This window comes from Dasypus novemcinctus, chromosome 4 (genome assembly GCF_030445035.2).
Source record: "Dasypus novemcinctus isolate mDasNov1 chromosome 4, mDasNov1.1.hap2, whole genome shotgun sequence".
NCBI classification, from domain to species: domain Eukaryota; kingdom Metazoa; phylum Chordata; class Mammalia; order Cingulata; family Dasypodidae; genus Dasypus; species Dasypus novemcinctus.
Window position 1 is genome coordinate 58,500,882 of NC_080676.1, and position 22,251 is coordinate 58,523,132.

Consider the following 22,251-nt stretch of genomic DNA (forward strand, 5'->3'; position numbering starts at 1 on the left):
ATGGTTCAAAAAGCAGGTGCAAGGCCTGAACTTGCTCTCTTGCCTTTGAACCCCTGATCCTGCCTTCTGTACCCTGCTCTTGCCACTTTTTCCCCTGCCATGGTTGTCAGGCAAGTAAAACCTGGGTGTTTATAATCTATAATGGGGAGTTATAGTCTGTAAATCAGGCTGCTTTATCACTTTTCAGCTCCTTCCTCTCTACTTGGAACCTATGAGCTCTTATTTTCTCCCATTTCTCATCCCTCCCTACCTTAATAAATTTCTGGCCTGACTCACACGACGTGCTCTTGAAATTCATTTTTGCAGCATAGTCAAGAACCTAGACAAAATCCGGTAACAGAACCTTCTTTAATCATTGCTTTTCCTTTCATGAATATTATACAGTTAACATCCTCCGTCCACTCCCCGTCCCCACCTTTTATTAAGAAAGAGACTGGTGAACAATCTAAACTAAGCTACTCCCCACCCTTACCCCAGCCTTTCCCAGCTAAGAAACTATGAGATAGGAAGGTGGGGGTGAGGGTTGGAAATGGGGAATAGGAGTCAATGCCTAATGGTTACAGAGTTTCTGTTTGGGGTGATGGAAAAGTTTTGGTAATAAATGGTGGTGACAGTTGCACAACACTGTGAACGTAATTAATACCGCTGCATTGTATACTTGAAAGTGGCTGAAATGAGAAATTTTACGTTGTGTATGTGTTACCACAATATTTTTTTTAAAATAGAAGTTCTAAGATAAGACCCCAAAGTATGACTAAATTATAATTTTTTCAAGACATGAAACAAAATTTAAACATATTATCAAGGTCTTCCCAACTCAACCTAAGGTCAACCTGATATAAATGGTCTGAAATAAAGAAATTAATGATTTAGTTGCCTTGTCTCTGTGCCACTTTAATCTTTTAAACTTGGGAATGATATATCACCTCAGAGGAATGGTTGTATCAGAAGTTTGCAAACATAGTTAACAGTTTTTCATACATATTTTATCTAAATATTAACCTGTCTTTACCAATTTTACTTGACCAGTTAACACACAACAGACATTCCACAAATATTTTTATACTCCTAACCCATAGAAGTCACATGTCTCAATTTAATATTCTTTCAGTTTTCTACCTTGTAGAGGCATGGGTTCAGCTTCAGCTTTCTCTTCCTTAATATATGAAGAAGAAGAATAAAGTTGTTATGAGGATAAAATTTGTGAAGTTCTTGGAACACTGCCTGACACTGTAATAAGTGTTAACTAATACTGTATCTAATTATAGCAATGTGGGTCCAGGATACTAAATTTCTGATTTTTCACAGAAGCAGAAATCCAGGCTATTATGTGAAATTCCTCAATGTTTGAAGTGTTGGCTTGCTTAAAGTTTGACATCTGTAGGCTGTGCCTGTGCAGCCCCTGTGAACTGTATTCTTTCCCATGGCAACCTCAGCAACTCTCACAAACTGCGTATTCATGACTCTATGTTGACAGTGCCACCCACCAGGTGTCCTGTGAGTCCCAGAACCATATGTCCAGGTAGGTGTCTCAAACTTCCTGACTGAATTCTTGATTCACCCACTGACCCCCTCCCCCAACATACAAACTGTCTTCCTTCAGTCTCCTGCATCTGAGTAAATGGCACTTCTATCCACTGCTTGGCCAGACGAGAAACCTGGGAGTCAGCCGGTTCTCTCTCCAGGACCACCCCAGTGACTCTGCAAGTGAGTGCTCCCTAAGGGGGCGTGGCCAGCAGAAATGGCCCTGAAATCCACCTCCAGCCACTTGCCAAGCTGGGTGATTTAGCTCAGGCTGCATCTGCGAGCAGGAAGGGTGACTTTCTCTAAGGTGCCATTTGAATTAACAGGAGCCAGTTCTCTTCTCTTTCCTCCCCAATCTCCTGCCAGTTCATCATCAAGTCTCTCAGTTTTCGCTGCACAATTCTTGAATCTTTCCACCTCCCCCATCTCCACTGTCCAGTGTAAACCAATCTTAGTTTTCACCTGGACAACTTGAATTGCTTTATTTTTAAAATTTATTTCTCTCCCCTTTCCCCGTTGTCTGCTCTCTTGTGTCCATTTGCTGTGTGTTCTGTGCCTGCTTGCATTCTCAGCTGCACCAGGAAACTGTGCCTCTTTTTGTTGTGTCATCTTGTTGCGTCAGCTCTCCGTTTTTGTGGCACCACTCCTGGGCAGGCTGTGCTTTTTTCCTGCAGCGTGGCTCTCCTTGCAGGGTGCACTCCTTGTGCGTTGGGCTCCCCTACACGGGGGACCCACCTGCAAAGCATGGCACTCCTTGTGCATGGCACATCAGCACTGTGCATGGGCCAGCTCACCACATGAGCCAGGAGACCCTGGGTTTGAACTCTGGACCTCCTATATGGTAGGCGGACACTCTCTCAGTTGAACCACATCCGCTTCCCTTGAATTGCTACAACATTTTCACTGCTTCTTCTGTTCACCTCCACGCCCTCAACCCCAACATTTGCTGGGGCAACTGATTTTTTTAAAAGGGAAAATCCAACACAGAGCTCCCCTGCTTAAAATTCTCTGATGACTTCCTGTCGCTCTTAGGGTAAAGATCACTACCTGCAAATTCCTGCATGATCTTGCTCCTACTTACCTCTCAGCTCCATCCCCAATCACTCTGCTCTTGCTTAAGCCATGTGGGACTTCCTTCTAACACTGTCTTCTGGTTTCAGCATCGTTTTTTCAGGGAGGTCTCTTTACCTCTGCATTTAATTTGGTCCCTCTGTATTGTGTTTCTTAGCACCATGCACATTTCCTTCACAGGGCTTATCTCTGTTACTGAAACATTCACACTGGTGTGCATGTTAAAAAATCTGTTACTATGTTATTTCTCTTTAAATGCTGCAAACTTTCTCATGGGCTCCATTTCTATTGGGCAGTGGGCTAAGCTTAAACCTGCCAGTGAACATTATCTGAATCTCTTCTGGTTTATAACAGTCCCATTTTGAGTAAATATGTAGACAGTTCAAAGTTGCCCTCTGTAGTAGATTGAAACATGGTCCCCCCAAAAACATGCTCAAGTCCTAAGCCCTGAATCCTGTGGATAAGAACCCATTTGTAAATGGGATATTCAAGTCCAAAAACCATGGTCACCTCCACCCCGTAGGTGTGGACGTGTGGACTGGTTTGTACAGAGGAACTTCAAATTTCCTGTTTAGATGAGGCCACGTTGAATCAGAGTGGGCCTTAATCCAAAATGACTGGCATTCTAAAAAGGAGAGGAAATCTAGACAGAGGCTCAAATGCCTCAGTAGGAGTAGAAGCCAGAGGAGGAGATAGAGACAGATCACCATGTGGCAGAGGATTGTCAGCAAGCCACCACCACAATACTACAGACTTAGAGAAGACATGGTCTGCCAGTACCTTGATTTTGGACTTCTAGCCTCCAAACTGGAGTGGGAGACAATTAATTCTTGTTGTTTAAGACAATTGATTCGTGGTATTTGTCATCGCAGTCCTGGCAAATTAAGAATTGTTCTCCTTCCTCTAGATTTCTCAAGATGGCCTAAGAGATCAAAGGAAAGTCTTGAGGCAGTGGCCAGAGATATGTGCAGAGCTGTGAGCAGAGCCTGGGTCCTCACTGGCCTCTGCTACCATGTCCCTGCTCCCTCTGGGTCACCACTGCTCTGCTGGCATCAGCTGCCTGAGATTGTCAGCTGTCAAGTTCATGATCTGTTGCTTCAGTGCATTCAGAGCCTGAGGTTCTACCTTCCCATACTGACTCCTCCACCCCCACTCCTTGACTTAGGAGCAGTTCTATTCTTGCAAGTACTGCTTCTCCTCGGGAACTTCACCATAGTCTCTGGCCATTCCCTGCCAATTAGCCCACCACAAAGCCTCAGGTTTAGGCTTACCTGGTCCTGAGCACAGTGCCCATTGGCCTGTCCGTGGCTCTCAACTATACAGAGTAGCCTGGGTTTCTGGCACACCACCAGCAAGCTGTGCGGACCTAGGAGCATTATGGCAGCTCCTCTCTAGCCCCAATGCTACTGTCTGTGCCAGAGCCCTGCTCATCATGGGACTTCTCCCAGAATCCCTCCTAGGCAAGGAGAAGAGGACTTCTAGCCTCCCCAGCCCTTGGCTGGATATTTCTAAGAGTGGGGGGAACACTGACTCCCTCATGCTCACCTTACTTCTTTCTCCACCAAATTTATTTTATCTCTTCAATTCCTTTTCTCTCTTTGAAGCTTAGTTTAATGTCACTTCTTCAAGGAGGCCTTTCTTGGCCTTGCAGTTTAGATTAGATTTCCCCTCATGTGATAATTAGACTATAAATTACACAAGGGTAGGGGTCTGTTTTGTTCACTTCTGTATCTCAGTACCTAACATAATGCCTGGCACACAGTGCCAGAAGAGGTTAGAAACACAATCCAATTTTGTAAAACAAATTTTATTGTTAAACTGTCTTTGCCCCTAATAGCTCTAAAGATCAGGGGGCCAGGGGTAGCATATTATAAATTTCTCTATTCCCTCAGGTCCTATAACAATGCAGGGCTTTGAAGTCAGTTCCTGGCTCTCCTATTCATCCATTCAACAAATATATTTTGAGCAAATGCAATGGGCTTGCTACTGAGGCTATAGGAGTAAACCCTTTAAAATTCTTTATTGAATCTGAAATACATCCAAAAGAATTGATAGCATATATGTAAAGTATAGAAAAATAATAAAGTGAACACCCCTAAACCCACCACCCAGCTCCAGTGATAAATTTTTAAATGGTGGAGAAGGGATTGAATGGAGGGCAGACGTAGATCCCTGGAGCCTAGTTGGGAGACTCATGCAGTCGTGGGCACAGAGTTGAGGTGGAGATGGACTAGGACTAGAGTGAACCAGGATAAAAGTGAAGGAAGATTGTGTTCCAGAGACATTTGACTTGATGAAGTCCATTTGAATGGACTTCACGGACAAACTGGACTTGATGGATTGTTACTCACTAGTAGTGTGACCTGGATAAGTCCCAACCTTTCTGAGCCTCAGTTTCTGCACTTGTAAAACGGGTTAGCAAATAACTACTGTTATTTGTATTTCTAGCACCAAGTACAGAGCGTGGCATAAGATGACACACAGTAAAATCAGTTACCAGTAATCATGGTAATCATTTAATTACCATGGAAATTACATAAACGTCGGCAGAATGAATATTGTCAAACTTGGAGCTGGAAGTCACCATCTGCTTCGTTTTAAGAAGGAAAATGACAAATAAGAGTGCCTTTGCCAGAGCCGTCGCCAACACCTCCCAGGCTGCGCAGCCGGGCGGGCCAGGGCCCGTGCCACCGCTTAGCCTCAACCCCAGCCCCAGCCCCGCCCACATCCCTGCGAGCTCCGCCCCCGGGACCGCGCGCGCGCGCCGCCGCCACCGCTCGCGTGCGCGCTCCCAGACCCGCCTCTTCAGCCGACGTGCGGGACGGAACCGGCCGGGCGGGCTCTACTGAGCTGAGGGCTTCCGCGGGCTGCGGAGTAGCTGGAGCCTCGTGGCGGAACGGCATCGCGGTGCTCTGCCCGCCTCTTTCACGTGCCCCTTGGCCTTTCACGGCGCCCGGCGGCGTTTGTGCTTCAGCCAGAGACCCGGAAAAAGGGTGAGTGCTGGCGGGAGCGGGATGGGACCGATCGGGCGCGCGCTGCGCTCTCGGGAGCATTGTCTGGGCGGGGGCGGTGCGGGCACGTGCGCGCCCCTCCCCCACCCGGGCCGGCCGCGCGGAGGCCGACGCGGCAAGCCAGCCTGGATCGAGGCGAAGGAGCGGCACGAGTGTCTGCAGAGAGGCGAGGATCCCAAGGAAGAGACTGGATCTAGGTTGAGGATGTTTGTCGGGAGAATTTCCGAAGCGGGACCCGGGAATCTGGGTGTGTGTATGAGGGGGGCCTTTTCAAGTGGGCACAGCTCTCTGAGCGGATGGAGGGTCCCTTAAGCCGCAGTGGCCGCGGCTTTCAGGATGGTGAGCTTGGTACTTGTTGATAGGATTCACTGAGAAGAATTCTGGAATCGCTCTCCAACCTGTCGCCATCCCTTTTCTCCCCCCCCCCCCCCCCGTGAAGGATAAGTAGGACTTAAAAAGGTTGGAAGATAATCCAAGGATGGTGCCAGAGTTAGAGCACCCGAGGTGTGAAAGACGGTGAGGGCTTGGAGTGAAAGGCTTTGGAAAGGGAGTTCTGGTAGGAAAGGCTGGTTTGGTGAACTGTGGCCAGATTGCAGAAGACTGAGTTTAAAACGTAAGTTCTCTTTTTCCTATTATAAATGTCATGGTGTTAGAAAAAAAAAGAAAGTAGAGGAGAGAAAATATCACCAATGATCCCACAGCCCTGACATCTCTATACTTATAATTTTGATGTGTGATTGGTAGTTTTTTTAATAGAAACATTTTTTACGAGTTGTGATTAGTTTCCATATTCTTTTCTCGTAACCTGTAAAAATGCCATGTAGTATTATATAGTAGTCAGTAGTACCATTTCCTGTGTTCAGATAAGCAAATAGCAAGTATTGTAGAAAAATAAAAGTACAGACAAGCAGTAGAGGAAAAAGTACCCATATTATTATTGTCAAGAAAGCATATCACCGGGTGTAATATTTGTGGCTGTGTATGCGCTTTCAGAAAAAGATGGGGGCAGATCATGCCCTGATTAGGTATTTTGTTTTCACGGGAAGCCTTTGAAGGTTAAATAAAGTAGTATAACTGATAGCTATGTGGAGAAAGAGGGTCAGAGTGGAAGTTGGGAGCTCTATTAAGATGCTCTTTGCAGTAGTTCATAGGTAGCAATGGAGACGGAGATGAGTGAAAGGGTCAAAAGATATTTTGGATGTAGAATGAACAAGACAGGTGAAAGTGGATTATAAATATGAGGGAAAGGGAGGAATCAAAGCTTTGTTTTGAGCAGATCATTAGGTGATGGGCTATTTACTGAAATGGAGAAGAGTGGAAGAGAAAGGTATTTGAGGTGGGAAAACTTAGGAGTTCTATTTTGGATGTGATAAATTTAAGATGCAGTTTATCAAGTCAATATGTTGAGGAAATTGGATATACAGGTCTGGAACTTGGGGAAGAAGGAAGTTAGGAGTGGAGATAAAAAATTGGAAGTAATCAGTACACGGATGACAGTCAAAGCTGTGGGAAAGAGTAGATGGAACAGTAAAAAGGACACAAACACCCCAATGAAGAAAAGTAGGAGACAGGTATCATCCAAGTCAAGAGTTAAGTTCCTGAAATGTGAAGAATTGGATCTCATCAGTGTTTATGTCAGGTGGTCAGTTGGATTTGGCCACATGGAGGGTACTAGTTTTAGTCATTGGTATTACTGTTGACTTCTAGAGGTTGGAAATAGATGCAAGATTGGATTATTTGAATGGGTTGTGAGGAGTTGAAGACCAATTAGAAAAAGAAGTGCCAATTAGAAAAAGGAGTCCATCTGCAGACACCTTATTTCCATCTGCCCCAAAACTAAATTTGATGGATGAGTAATTGCGTCTTGTAGTTCTTATTCTTTTATAAGTGTTTGAATTTATTTTCCATATTTATTGGCCATTTGCAAATTTTTGTTCCTGTCCTCTGTCCATTTTTTTTGTTTGCCATTTTCTAATTTAATGTGGAGTTCTTTAGATATTAAAATATATATAGCTTGACAGATAGCTTGCTTCAAGAACTTCACCCCCACCACTCATCTAGTTTTTATACAGTTTTAAACGTATGAGTGGATGCAGTAGTTTGCTGTGGGCTATTTCCTGTTTGTTTGTTTGTTTTTTAGTTATAAAATACACAGGAAGAGGACCTCTGCTTTAAGTTGTAGATTTGTGATTGCAGCTCACTTATGGTGTATATCACCCTGCCTTGAGAGTACTTCTTTAGGATAGATTTTCAGAAATACTGGTCCTCCCTCCTCTCCTCTCATTTATTATAGACTATATTTAAATCTGTATTGGTGCATCCTTAAATCAGTTCCCATCTCCCTCCTCTTAATGCTGCCCCCCTTTCAGTCTGTTTTATGCACTGCTACAGAATGGAATATTGGTGGGTGCACTTTTCCCTCATAAAACACAAGACTTATAAAACAGGTAGCTTCTGTTCTGTGGGAGTTCAGAAAAAATAAAGTTTTCACAGCCTGGTTTGCACTTCATGGATGAGTTGGAATTTAATTTGATTCTTGAAGGATAAAGAGCATTTCAGTAAGTGGAGAAAGGGAGAGGTGAAATATGAACCTATTGGAATGTAATTGTGAAATGTTAAGGCTCGTGAACTTTGATGATTAAGACAGGAAGAGGTAGAAGAATTAGTTCTTGTAGCCAAATAGCCAAGGACTTTTTATTCTGTTTATCTGAAGTGTGGGACATTGGTGTGTGTGTGTGTGTGTGTGTGGTGGGGATGTTACATGGTGATAATGAAAGGTGAGGTGAGGAGAATGCAGCTGGTGGCGAGGAGAGGGGTTGGTTTCAACTTTATTTGAAATGTATTTATCCACAGGGTGGTTGTACACTTTGGTGATCATTATGTATTTTATTTTTTAAAATCAGTTTATTTGAGAGTAAGTACATACATTTTAAAAAATTGAGCTATGATTCTAATAACATACAATTCATCAATTTAAAGTATGCAATTCTGCGGCGGCTTGCTCGGTCGGTAGAGGTGGGGTCTGGCTGCGGACGAGGGGTCGGTCCAGCTCTGGACGAGGGGTCGGTCCCGCTTGGGACGAGGGGTCGGTCCCACTTGGGACGAGGGGTCGGTCCGGCAGCAGACGAGGGATCGGTCTCACAAGGGGTTGGGCGGTTCGGCTGACGGGGTCGCCCGGCGAAGCCGGCGACGAAGGGGTCGCCCGGCGAAGCCGGCGACGAAGGGGTCGCCCGGAGAAGCAGGTGACGAACTGGGGACAAGGGAGGCCAGGCCCTTGTCGGGGGCTCTCAGGACTGGAGGGCGCACGGCAGAAGAACTACCGCGGAGACAAGGTAAACACGCAAGTCCACTTTACTGAGGGAGAGGCAACAGTTTTATAGGGGCTGGGGAAGGCTGATTGGTCGAAGCCATGCCCTGTTCTGATTGGTTGCCGGCGAAAGGTCAGTGGGCGGTACTGGACGGGGGAGGGGTGGTGATTAGGGATTGGCTGTCGCTGTTGCTGGGGGAAGGGGCAGGGTTTAGGGATTGGTGGCTGCTGTTGCTGGGGTGGAGGGCAGACTTGAGTTTCCCGCCCACGCCTGGCTGTTGCTGCTGTCGGGGGAGGGGAAAAGGGCAGACTGGAATCTTCCGCCCTGCGCCTGCGCAGGGAGAAAGAAGAAGAAGGGTGCTGCCCCACAGGCATCGGGTGGCGCCATCCGGGAGGAGGGGCAGCCGCGGAAGCATGGCTGCCGAGAAGGGGAGACCCGAGGGCACTCTGCGCCCATGCCGAGCTCCCTTCAGGGGTGGCGGTGAGTCCGACCAGCCACCCTATTATGGGGGCAGCGGCTTGGCCTACCGCGGCTGCTCCCCCGCCAGGCCAGCAAACCACACTTCAGCCCGACTGGTGACCGCACAATTCATTAATTTTAGTATGTTTCCTATGTTGTACAACAGAGTGGATATTTCTTCACTATTGTTGTAGAATTTGAGAGAGGTTCAATTATTTGTGTATAGAAAGGCCAGGACTCAGGAATGATTTTGAGAAGGAAAAATGGTTTATTGACCCTGCCGCACTTGGGAGCTTTCTGTTTCAAACCTGAGCCCCGAACAAGATTTTCAAGTTCCTTTTATACAGGGTGGGGAGTCAAATGGTGCTTTTATCAAAGAAAACTACTTTCTTTGTTAGTTAAATCTTTGCCTGAGTACTAGGTAGGTTTTGAATTAACATATTGCCCAAACCTCAGTTGAGCTTGAATTAGCATCTTGCCCACATTCTGTCTGGATGCAACCTTGAATACACATTCAGTCTTACATCCTTTCTGAACATTCAAAGCCCTTATCACTTAACTGCATTTCTAGAGACTAGGCACACTTGGATATAGAATTAGATGATTTTGAATTTATGCACAGACTATGTTATATTATATTTCCCATTCGAGGCCAAGTCCAAGTTCCCTTAAGTTTTGGCATCACCACCATCAGAGTTTCCTTGGACTGACTGGTATGTATATTAGAGTTTGCATTGCTAAATTGCTTCCTGGGACCGGAGTCATTGCCATGGTCACCAAGAGTAGGACTTACAACCTCCTACCATTCCACACTCACAAGTCAGGACAGACAGTTTAGGTTAAGGTTATCTTTGAAGAGACAAAGAGCCTCCCACCCATAGCCCACATCACTATCATGATCCCAAAAGGAAAACCTATACCTATTAGTAGGCTATCCCAATTCACCTCTTCCCCCAGCTCCTGGCAACCACTAATCTCCTTTCTGTGTCTATGGATTTGTCTATTCTGGACATTTCATATAAATGAAATAATACAAGATATGATCCTTTGTGAGTGGCTTCCTCTTAACCTAATGTTTTCAAGGTTCAACCATGTTGTGGTAGTACTTCATTCCTTTTATGACTAAATAGTATTGTATTGTCTGGGAATATATTACATTTTGTTCATTCATTATTTGATGGACATTTGGGTTGTTTTCAGTTTTTGATTATTAGAAACAAAGCTGCTAAGAACATTTGTGGATAAGTCTTTGTAAGGAAATGTGCTTTTATTTCTCTTGGAGTGGAAAGGCTGGATTATATAATAGGATTGTGTTTAACTTTTAAAGAATCTGCCAAACTGTTTTTCAAAGTGGTTGTACCATTTTACATTCCCCCAGCAGTGAATGAGTATTCCATTTGTTCCACATTTTCTGAAGTTGTAGTTGTATATATGTGTGTGTTTTCTTTTAAATACAGAGACAAAAGCAGAAAGACACCTATAATCTATTTCTCAGATAACCCTCTTGGCATTTTCCTCCCGAGAATAAAGCCTATATATGGTTAGAAAATTCAGACAGTATTAGTTAGAAATAAAATGAAAAGTAAAACCACTATCCAAAGGCAAATATTTTAGCAGCATTTCTTTTGTCTCTCTTCTTTCTTCCCTGTTTACATAGAAGGAATAAAAATATACACACTGTTCCACACCTTTGCTTTTTTTACTTAATATTTTATTTTGGAGTCAATTCCATATCAGTACATTCTTTTTAATGGCTGCATTTCAGCCTTACAGCAATACAGTCAGTTCTGCTATAAGACAAGGTCAGTTTGTTCCAATGTAGTTGATAACAATAGGAAACTATTTGAGCATAACTGAAATTTCACCTTTGCTTATGTGTGATTTCATCTGTAAGAAATGCTAGATGAATGCTGAAAACTGCCCTGTTAAACTCATCCATGAAAGGAATACACAAAATGCATACACCTTAAACCTCTTGGCAGCTACTTCAGTTTACTGCTGTGTTATGAGCCATACCCACCCACCTATGGTATTAAACTTTCTCTTGATTTCAGATAGCCCTCCTTCTACCATTTCACTATAATTCTCAAGCTATAACCTTTCCAGTGGCCACTTGCACAAGCAAACTTTTCAAGATAAACTATCATATTTATTGTTGCATTTATGTATTCCTTAACCATTTTCATTAGATTATTTTTTTTGTCATTGATGAAGTTTTTGAATGTTATACCTCTAACCCCTTTTCCCCATAAACCCTATAGTTGCATTGCATGATATTGCATAACATGGTGATTTTGGGGAACACATATAGCAGAACCGATTGTATTCCATGGTATGACTGTAACATTATTTGTTTTAAAATTTTCTTGCCTTAAAGAATTGTGAAATTTTAAAAAAGTGAATAAATCATATATACCAAAAATACATATGAGGAGGTATGTTTTAAGGAATGATAACAAAACAACAAATACGTATTTCCTTACCACCTAGCTTAAGAATTAGGTCATTTTCAGTGTTTAAACTCTTTGTATCCCTCTAACTAATTATATTTCATGAGAAAGATAAAGAGTAATAACCATCCCCTTTACCTCCCTACACAGAGACAAGAGCTGCTCTTTCTAATGTTGACCCCCCACCTAACTGCTCTGCCCCCGGTATAGCACATACACACATACTTGGGGAAGGATAATTTGTAAATAGGTATATTGTTATTTAAAGTTAATAGATAACTGGGGGGAGGTGGTGTTTGTTTTGTTTTTTGTTTTTTAAAGCAGTTTTCTGTTTTTTCAGTAGTAACCTTATTTAGGTATAATTCCTATACCATAAAATTCATCCTTTTAATGTATATAATTTAGTGTCTTTTGTATACTTACAAAATTATATAACCATCACCACTATCTAATTCCAAAAATTTTTCATCAATTTTTATAGATGGGTAGATTTATTTTCTAGATTAGACAGTGCTAGTTTAAAGAAAAACCAATTTTCTAAAAATCCTGCTGGATCTTTTATGGTACTTGTGTTCTCAGAATCTCAACTTCAGTTAAAAAGACATGAAACCCTCATAGGGTTTATAGTCAGTTTGAAAACTGTGGTGAAAAGTCCCTATTTAGTGAATTGTGCAAGATTTTGGCTTAATTTATATATTCCCAGTGACTGTGTCCACGAGTTTGGCAAAATCTTGACTTGTTCCACACCCTTGCCTTCCTTTTTCAATCTGGTTTTGGAGACTTTTATTTCCTTATTGCTTCTTCTGGAAAGAAAAAATTTATGGCTTCACAAATGGAACAACGAAATTGTCATATGGAGTCAGAACTATCATTTTAGGTAACACCAATGACCTGTGTCTCAAAGTGGCTTCACGGATGTAACTGAAAGATTGTTTGGCTTCTCTTAATGCCAATTTAAGAAGAATTTACCTTAAATATTTAAAAAACTCTTTAACATCCCATATGGCTCACTCTGTTCAGATAAATTATGTTTAAGTGGTAAGACAAAGTGTAATGAAGGTCAGCTGTCCAGGTGCACTAATGGTAGAAGCAGTGGCTTGGGAAGTTTAGAATAGCCATTTTATCCTAAATTCTTGCATGTTACTCTGTGGGATTGGAGATAGAGTATGCTCTGAATGGATTCTGGGAATGACCTTATGTAGTAATTTGTGTAATCTTAAGGCTATTTTATTTATAATAGGAAGGAAGGTGTTTTTGAGTTGTAAATATGTAGTACTTAAATAATGAAACAGCTTTTAAAATTTTTAATATATTTTTATTATGGAAGTTGTGAACAAAACATTCATGCACATGTGTAGAATTCCCATAAAACAACTCCTCACTAACATAGCACACCATTGTGGACCATTTCTTGCAGATTATGAGACAATATCATCAGGCTATTACGACTAACTATGGTTCATAGTGTACATTTGGCATATTTTTTTCATATTCCCCCCCCCATTAACACGGTATATCTTTGGCATTGATGTAAGAATATTACAGTATTGTTACCTGTAGTCCATAGGTTACATTAATTGTATTTTTCCCATGCTTCTCTACATTCCCACTATCCTGCAATAGTGAAACAGTTTTTTGTGTTTTTTTTTAAAGATTTATTTATTTCTCTCCCCTTCCCCCACCCCACCCCACCCCACCCCACCCCACCCCACCCCACCCAATTATTTGCTTTCTGTGTCCATTTGCTGTGTGTTCTTCTGTGACCACTTCTGTCCTTATCAGTGGCACCGGGAATCTGTTTCTTTTTGTTGTGTCATCTTGTTGTGTCAGCTGTCCGTGTGTGCAGTGCCATTCTTGGGCAGGCTGCACTTTCTTTCGCGCTGGGCGGCTCTCCTTACAGGGCACAATCCTTGCCTGTGGGGCTCCCCCACATGGGGGACACCCCTGCGTGACATGGCACTCCCTGGGAGCATCAGCACTGCGCATGGACCAGCTCCATACCGGTCAAGGAGGCCCAGGGTTTGAACTGTGGACCTCCCATGTGGTAGGCGGACACCCTATTCATTGGGCCAAGTCTGCTTCCCTTCTGTGTCCACTTGTATTCTCATCAGGCAGCACTGGGGATCTGTGTCTCTTTTTGTTGTGTCATCTTGCTGCGCCAGCTTTCTGTGTTTGTTGGATGACTCTTGGGCAGGCTGTGATTTTGCAGGGGTGGCGCTCCTTTGCGCGGGGGCCACTCCTTGCGTGGGGGGCACCCCTATGCGGGGACATCCCTGTGTGGGCCAGCACTCTCTGCGCACGGCAGCACTGCATGTGGGCCAGCTCACCACATGAGCCAGGAGGCCCTGGCCATCGAACCCTTGGACCTCCTATATGGTAGGCGGATACTTTTGTTGAGCCACATTCGCTTCCCCAGTTTTTTTTTTTAAACCTAACTGTTTAACTTTCCCATTTTGTTCAGCTCCTTACATGTTCTATTGGGAGTGGCCCATATCATCAGTTGAAAAGCCACATTAGTTTATGTGAAAGACAGCACCTTTTCTCCATTCTGGTCCAGTTTAAAATTATTTTTACTTAAAGGCCTGTTGTGTTTTTTTTGCACCCTGCCCCCACCCCCTACGCGTCAGATGGATTGAAAAGCATATCATGTTGGCCAACAAATGAGAGGATATTAAAAAAAAATTTTTATGTAAGACCTGGCTTAGAATAATTAAAATAGGGTTTTTATCAGTACCAACTCTAATGAAAACCAAAATAAAATCTTCACATCTACCTAGATTTCCTTTGGTCTGAGTTTTTCCTAAAACAGACTATTTCAGATTTCTTGTATTGTAAAATAAGTATATTTTATGGAGAAAATTAGCTGTTATTTATTTTTAGTTACCTGTATAATTGAGAGGTGACAGTCCTATGTGTAATCTTCAAGTAGAGGAAAAAATTTTTTATCAATATTGGCATTTATACTTTGAGTCTTTTGCCAGGACTTCTGTATGCTTAATGATTTTTCTCAGTGTCATATTAAAATGGAAATATATTTTTAGTGTGTACTGGGTAGTATTTGGGAAGCCTCGATGATACTGGAGTAAAGCTACCACTATTTTTAATTTGCAAAATATAATTAATGAAATAGGTCCTATATTTGTTACTGAAGTTCAGTTATTTAATATGTTCCTAAAGAATGGCCAACATTTGAACTTTGTAGTGCAAATCACCTTGCTTCACATCTCCCCATTACTGTTTTAGGATTTAGCTTTTGTTTAATCAGCTTATTCCTAATTTTTTATTTTATTTATTGCCGGCAATAAAATCTTCTAGTTATGGTGAGCTATTCTTTTAATATCCTCGTGAATTGGATTTTTGTAGCTGTTTTCATAAGTGAAAACTGGGCTTCATTTTCCTGGATGACTGACCACATCTCCCTAGGTTTAGATAGTTTTCACTGTTAATTTTTAAATGGTCTGTTATTTTAGTTTTAATTTCCTCTTTGAGCCATGAGTTATTTAGAATTTTATTTACATATCATTAGTGAATTTTTGGTTAATAATTTCATATTTAATTTTATTGGGCTCAGTAATATTTCCATGTTGTATAATAATCAAAACTTTCTTCATGTCCTGTTATATGATTTAATTATTTTTACAGAAGTTATAGGTATACAAAAAATCACACGTTTTAATTTTTGCAAGTGATTTATAGATATTTCAAGTGAATTATTCTGTTGGATTTAGAGTTGTATATATGTTAAATCAAGCCTGTTGTTTGCATTATTTATAGTATTTGTATTTTTGTCATCTTGTTCTTTTAAATTTCTGAGAGAGATGTTCAGATACTCCTATAATTGTGACTTTACTTAAATTCTTGTATTTCCAGTGTTTTTTTTGGTATATTTTGATACTATGTTTGGTGTACAGTTTATGATATACCTTTCTGATTGCATATTTTAAAAGTGATATTAATCTTTATCATAATACATATTTTTTGGCTTGAATAATTCTGATATAAATATCATGCCTATCTTCATGTTTGCATGTGCTTGTCCATAAAAGATTTCCACATACTTTTATTTTAAACATTTAACTATGGTGTCCTTAAAGATGTAGCAGTAGTAACATAAATTTCTAAATATTGTGAAAAAAATGAGGAAAGCTAGTGTAAGCTAGTAGTTATGTGTCCAGTGGGTATTTATATTTTGGCATGTATTTTATTTATTCAGCAAGTAATTTCTTTATTGCTTCCTGTCATTTTGGTGGTAGAAAGCAGGGAGAGCTATTGTGATGGTTAATTTCATCTGTCATTTTGTTTAGGTTATGGGTGTCCAGTTGTTTGGTGAAGTAAACACTGGCCTGATTGTTACCTTGTGGATTTACATTTATAATCAGTTGACTACATCTAGACTAAGCCAAGGAGATTTCCCTTAGCAATGTGGGAGTCTTCCCATCCAGCCAGTTGGAGGTCTGAAAAGCTAGAAGTGAGGATTTCAGAGATCAGAAAGAATTCCATCCCCTCCCCTCCCATCAGCCAACTTTTCTTGGGGAATACAGACTTGCCAGACTTCAGAATCACCTAAAATCTGAGTTTCCAGCTTGCAACCTACCCTATGGAATTTGGACTTATGTCCCCCATGGTTGCATGAACCCATTCTTCATAATAAATCTCTCTATGTGTGTGCGTGAATATATCTCCTGTCAGTACTTTTTCTCTGGAGAACCTTGACTAATAAGGCTTTATTGGATAGGGTGGTCAGGGAAATCCTTCTCTGATAAGATGGACAGTTTTGAGCTGGGGTCTGGAAATGCCAATCTAGGGGAAGAGAATTCCACGCAGAAGGAATCATAAATCCAAAAGCTTTGAGAAAAGATTGAGGTGTATTTGAGGATCCAGTGTGCCAAGATCTTAAATGATCAAGGATGGAGAGGAAGGCAAAGCCCAATTCATGTAAGGTCTTGTTGGCCTCGTATGGAGTGTGAATTTGGTCTGTTTGGAAAGCCATTGGGATGATTCAAGCAGAGTATAACATCTGATAGGTATTTGTATAGTCTGTAAGTTGAGGTAATTTACATGAGTGAAACACAGATTTTAGAAGCATTCACTTGGATGAGTTTTGATGATTGTATACACTCATGTACCACACTGTTTTTGAGATGTAAAACTATGTAATCCCAGAAAGATCCATCTTGCCTCTTCCCAGTTGATCTACATGAACCTTCCCCGCCCCCCTGCAACTACTATTCTTATTTATTTTACCATAGATAAGTTTGTCTTTTCTGGTCCTTCATATAAATGGAGATATTCAGTATGTACTGTTTTGTGTCAGGTTTTTTTAGCTTAACATAATTTTGAGGTTCACCTGTGTTGTTGCTTGTATCAGGAGTTTTTTGGCTATAACACATTGTTTTTATCCATTCTCCTGTTGAATATTTGGGTTTTGTAGACATTTTTGAAAAATCTCTGACTAGTGGAGTAAAATGAATTGTAGCTTCTCTAATTCAGATATTTAATAAAGGAACACTGGTTGTCTTTTTTACAAAGGGGAAAATATTTTTATTTGATGTGAAGAATATAGAAAGGACAGGGCCAAAGAACTATAAAATAAGCAGTGGTATTCTAGGACGTTTAATTGTATGGAAGCAAATGGAAAAATGATTGTGCCATACTCCACTTCCCCCTCTTGGGTGAAAAGTTGTCTTGGGTGAAACATAAAGTTCTGTGATTCTAATGTGATTCAAATGCCACGATGAGCATAGAATTTTATACCGAGAAGATGTGTCCTATAGTATGTGGCATATCTTTCAAGTGCCTTATTTACCCCTCAAGAATTGACCGCACCTTATATTATGTAATTGCAGGACACAGAATGGCAGAGTTCTAAGTAGATTCTAGGGTTTCTAGGTCTTCTCTGACATGAGAAATAATACCTTTTAAAAAGAATTTTGGGGAAGCGGACTTGGCCCAGTGGTTAGGGCGTCCGTCTACCACATGGGAGGTCTGCGGTTCAAACCCCTTGACCTGTGTGGAGCTGGCCCATGCGCAGTGCTGATGTGCACAAGGAGTGCTGTGCCACGCAGGGGTGTCCCCCGTGTAGGGGAGCCCCATGCGCAAGGAGTGCGCCCGGTAAGGAGAGCCGCCCAGCGCGAAAGAAAGTGCAGCCTGCCCAGGAATAGCACTGCACACACTTCCCGTGCTGCTGATGACAACAGAAGCGGACAAAGAAACAAGACTCAGCAAATAGACACAGAGAACAGACAACTGGGGAAGGGGGGGGAATTAAATAAATAAATAAATCTTTAAAAAAATATATATAAAGAATTTGGAGTAACCCTGTATTACACCTTTTTTATGTTTTTAGTTATACAACTTTTCTTTTTAAAATTATTTTACTCATAGGGTTTATTTTAAAATAACAACAGTGAAACATTGTTTTTGTTTTGGTCTTCAACTTTTATCAAAAAACGTAAACTTGCTGATGTTATTTGAGTGAGTGTAATTTTTTTGCCTTTTAAATTGCCAATGGAATAGAAACACTTATTTCCTGAGTTTAAGTTGATAGCATTTACTTTTATAAAATTTGGCTATCTTGTGTTGTTTTTGAGGGGGGAAAAAAGCCAACCAACACTTAAATTCTGGATTTAAATTGACAACATTAACTATTTATAATGAAACTATTTTGATGAGATAAACATTTTAAATTGGAGATATGGCTGACAGTAGTGGTCTTATTTTAGCCCCCAGCATTATATTTATTTCTGTATTTGGCTTTGGTCACATAGTATGGAGAAAATCCTTTCATAGACAGTTATAAACAACAACAGGTTCTTGTTTTTAGTTTTTCAAAACACATTACAATCTCAGTATGCTTTTCAAACATTTGTGGATTAGTGGGACATTTTGTTTCTAAGTTGAAACGCCAGTATCTTAACAACTGCTCACGTTAACCTTTTCATAAGTCTAAAAGGCAGAAGAAACCAAAACTTAATAAATATTATCATAGGTCAGTTGTACATTCCATTCACTATCATGATGAGAACATGACTCTGGCAGATGTCTCTAGCCTAAGCATTTGCTTGAATGTGGCGTATGTATGCTTGAGCATTGTTCTTGCTAGACAGAAACGGATCTGTTCTCAGTACAGTGCTAAATCTTAACGTATTTATCAGAAGCTCAAATCTACGCCCAAAGATGACAGGAAATCTTTATTCCCAGGGCTGTATGATAAATGAATTACCTTGGCAGCACAAGTTAGTTTATTGGTGGTTCCCTCCTTGCCCTCCCACCACCACCAAATTCTTTTTTTTCCTCCTCCTATTCTTCCAACTTTAGAGCATAAGTCAGAAGAGTTTTGCTTTATCCATTAAATGAAGGTAAAACAATACTTCTTAATTCACCTTTTATTAAACTTCCTGGGGGAAAGGTTATTCTTGACAGTAATTGGGTGGTGGGAAGAGAAGAAAATGCAGATTATGAAGTCCACAGAATGGATGAGTGAAGATAATCCTGGGCTTGATTCATTATCCTGACAGATAATCCCATCAGAATTTTGGCAAACCGTAGGGACAGGTAGTCATTGAAAAAATGGTATAGAGCAGGAACAGGCTTGGCTATCTGCTGGGATTTTGGCTTCAAAAGGGATATAAAAAGCCTGTGTGTGTGTGTGTATGTATGTATAAACACGCAGACTTATAAGACCAGTATCGTATAATATTTATTTATTCCCTCTGTATGTATGCACATGTAATTCTGTGAGAGAATAGTGCCACAGCTATTTATTTATTTATTATTGCTTCACAGTGAAGAACTGAATGTCATCATGTCTGGAATCAAGCGAACAATCAAAGAAACGGATCCTGATTACGAGGATATATCTGTGGTCCTTCCAAATAAGCGGCATAAAGCAATTGAGAATTCAGGTAGAAATTCACCTGCCTTAGGATATTATTGTTTCTTTGTTAACACATGCCTCCACTGTAAGATTTTCAGGAAATAAAATGAAATGTATTTCCACTGGTGTGTATAATTTGGAGAAGTTTGTGAGGAGGATTTCCTAATAGTGCTTTGTTTAATAGTAATGCACCATTTGTTATATAAAAGGTGGAAGAAGGTCTAGCAGGAATACAATCAATCAGGTAGACAGCGAAAGTTTCAATGATGAGACGGGCTAGGCTACAAGTTAGTGATCACTGTGTTATATTAGGTATGATCGTAATAAGTCCTAAAAGTAAAGGGTCTTTATATTATAGGTTTTATCTAGGTTAGATTTGTCAGGTATAATGATGTATGTGAGGTGATTATAGGTGGTAGATGGATTAAAAAATTTTAACTTTTTTTAATGTATTCTTTTAATGTGTATAGAAAAAATAATGACCTCACCAAACTTGAGACTATTATTGCTTAGGATAAGGTTAAAATTATTATTTAAAATTTTAAAATTTTGAAATAATATTTATTTATTTATTTATGGGAGGTACTGGGGATTGAACCCAGGACCTTGTATATGGGAAGCAGGCACTCAACCATTAAGTTACACCTGCTCCATTAAGTGAAAGTGTTTTTTTAGCAATTTTTTTGTTTTTTATTTTTTTCTTTAGGAGGTAACAGGGATTGAACCCAGGACCTCATACATGCAAAGCAGAAGCTCAACCACTGTGCTACACTTGCCTCCCCATTAAGTTCTTATATTTCTTGTTGCATCAGTGTAGGTTGTTTGCGCATTATTAGGAATTTATCCATTTCATCTAGGTTGTCTAGTTCATTGGTATACAATTTTTCATAATATTCTCTTGTGATCCTTTTTATTTCTGCTGTCAGTTGTAACCCTCCTTCCCCTCCCCCCCGTTTCATTTCTGATTTTATTTATTTGTACCTTCTCCCTTTTTTTTCATTGCTAGTCTAGCAAGGGGTTTGTCAATTTTATTGATTTTCTCAAAGAACCAGCTTTTGGTTTTGTTGATTTTCTTCATTGTTTTTTGTTTTCAATTTCATTTATTTCTGCTCCAATCTTTATTATTTCTTTCCTTCTGCTTGATTTGGGAATTGTTTGCTGTTCTTTTTCTAGTTTCTCCAGTTATTCAGCTAGATCTTTGATTTTAGCTTGCTCTTCTTTTTTAATTTAGGTGTTTAGGGCTATAAATTTCCCTTTCAGGACTGTCTTCACTGTATCCCATACGTTTTGTTAAGTTGCGTTCCCATTTTCATTCATCTCAGTATAATTACTAACTTCACTTACAATATCTTCTTTGACCCACTGATTATTTAGGAGTGTGTTGTTGAGCCTCATTTGGGAATTTACTTTTTTCTGTCTTGTTATTGATTTCAGTTTCATTCCATTATGATCTGAGACGGTGCTTTGTATAATCTCAGTCTTTTTATATTTATTGAGACCTGCCTTATTACGCAACATGGTCTATCCTGGAGAAGGATCCATGAGCACTTGAGAAGAATGTGTAACCTGCTGAGTTTGATTGCAGCTTTCTGTATATGTCTGTTAGGTCTAGCTCATTTTTCATGTTTAAGTTCTGTTTCCTTGTTGATCTTCTGTGTAATTGTTCTCTCTACTGATAGGAGCAGTGTGTTGAAGTCTCCAACTATTATTATAGAAGTGTTTATTTCTCTCTTCAGTTTTGCCACAGTTTGCATCATGTATTTTGGAGCACCTGGTTAGGTACATAGATATTTAAAACTTATTTCTTCCTGGTGGATTATCCCTTTTATTAATATATGATGGCCTTCTATATCCCTTAAAACTTTTTCGCATTTAAAGTCTGTTTTGCCTGATATTAGTATAGCTATCCCTGCTTTTTTTGGTTACTGTTTGGGTGCAATATCTTTTTCCAACCTTTCAGCTGGTTTGTATCCCTGGGTCTCAGGTGAGTCTCTTGTAAGCAGCATATGGATGGCTCAGTTTTTGTTTAATCCATTCTGTCAGCCTGAATCTTTTGATTGGGGAGTTTAATCCATTCACAATCAATGATATTACTATAAATGCTTTACTTCCTCCATTCTAGTCTTTGGTTTTCTTAAACCCTAGAACGTATTTTTGTGGGCCGTTTCTGCCTGTCCTCTAGCTATTTTTCTGGAATAGAAGAAAATACCTTGTCTAAGTCTGCCATCTTCATGAAAGTCCTTAGATCCCCTGGAATTTTAAGTGGTGAAGAAAATGTAATCTTTATACATGTAATCAAGTTATATATAACCCCCAAAAGTATTTATGGAAGGAAAAATGGTCAAAACCAGTCGCAAGAAGTGAAAGCATTATACTTCATCTTTTTACCCCATTTCGTTGTAATTTTACTTACAGGAAATGTAATTTTCTTTCATAATAAGCTTAAGTAAATTTGAAGCTATCACTATTCAAAGGCATTATGTAGCATAACTTTTTTTTTTTTAATAAAAATAAGTATAGGGGGAAAATTGATTATATTAGTAAGGGCTGTA

At 40.4% G+C, this 22,251-nt stretch overlaps 1 protein-coding gene across 9 annotated transcripts in view; it reads left to right on the forward strand.

The window, feature by feature from the left end:
* The first annotated feature begins 5,358 nt into the window (after nt 1–5,358).
* Nucleotides 5,359–22,251, forward strand: part of YEATS2 (YEATS domain containing 2) — a 144,330-nt gene continuing 127,437 nt past the window's right edge. For 2 of the 9 annotated variants that reach the window (XR_009185499.2, XM_058295420.1), the window contains exons 1-2: nt 5,385–5,588; nt 19,609–19,727. Coding sequence is in view for 8 of the 9 variants with exons in the window: in XM_058295420.1 (XP_058151403.1) it covers nt 19,628–19,727 (100 nt within the window). In the remaining variant the exon portion in view is untranslated. Of the gene's footprint in view, nt 5,589–5,668; nt 6,220–19,608; nt 19,728–22,251 lie in introns of those variants that run through there. The other 7 variants (XM_071214653.1, XM_071214655.1, XM_058295419.2 and 4 more) reach the window with 6 other exon arrangements.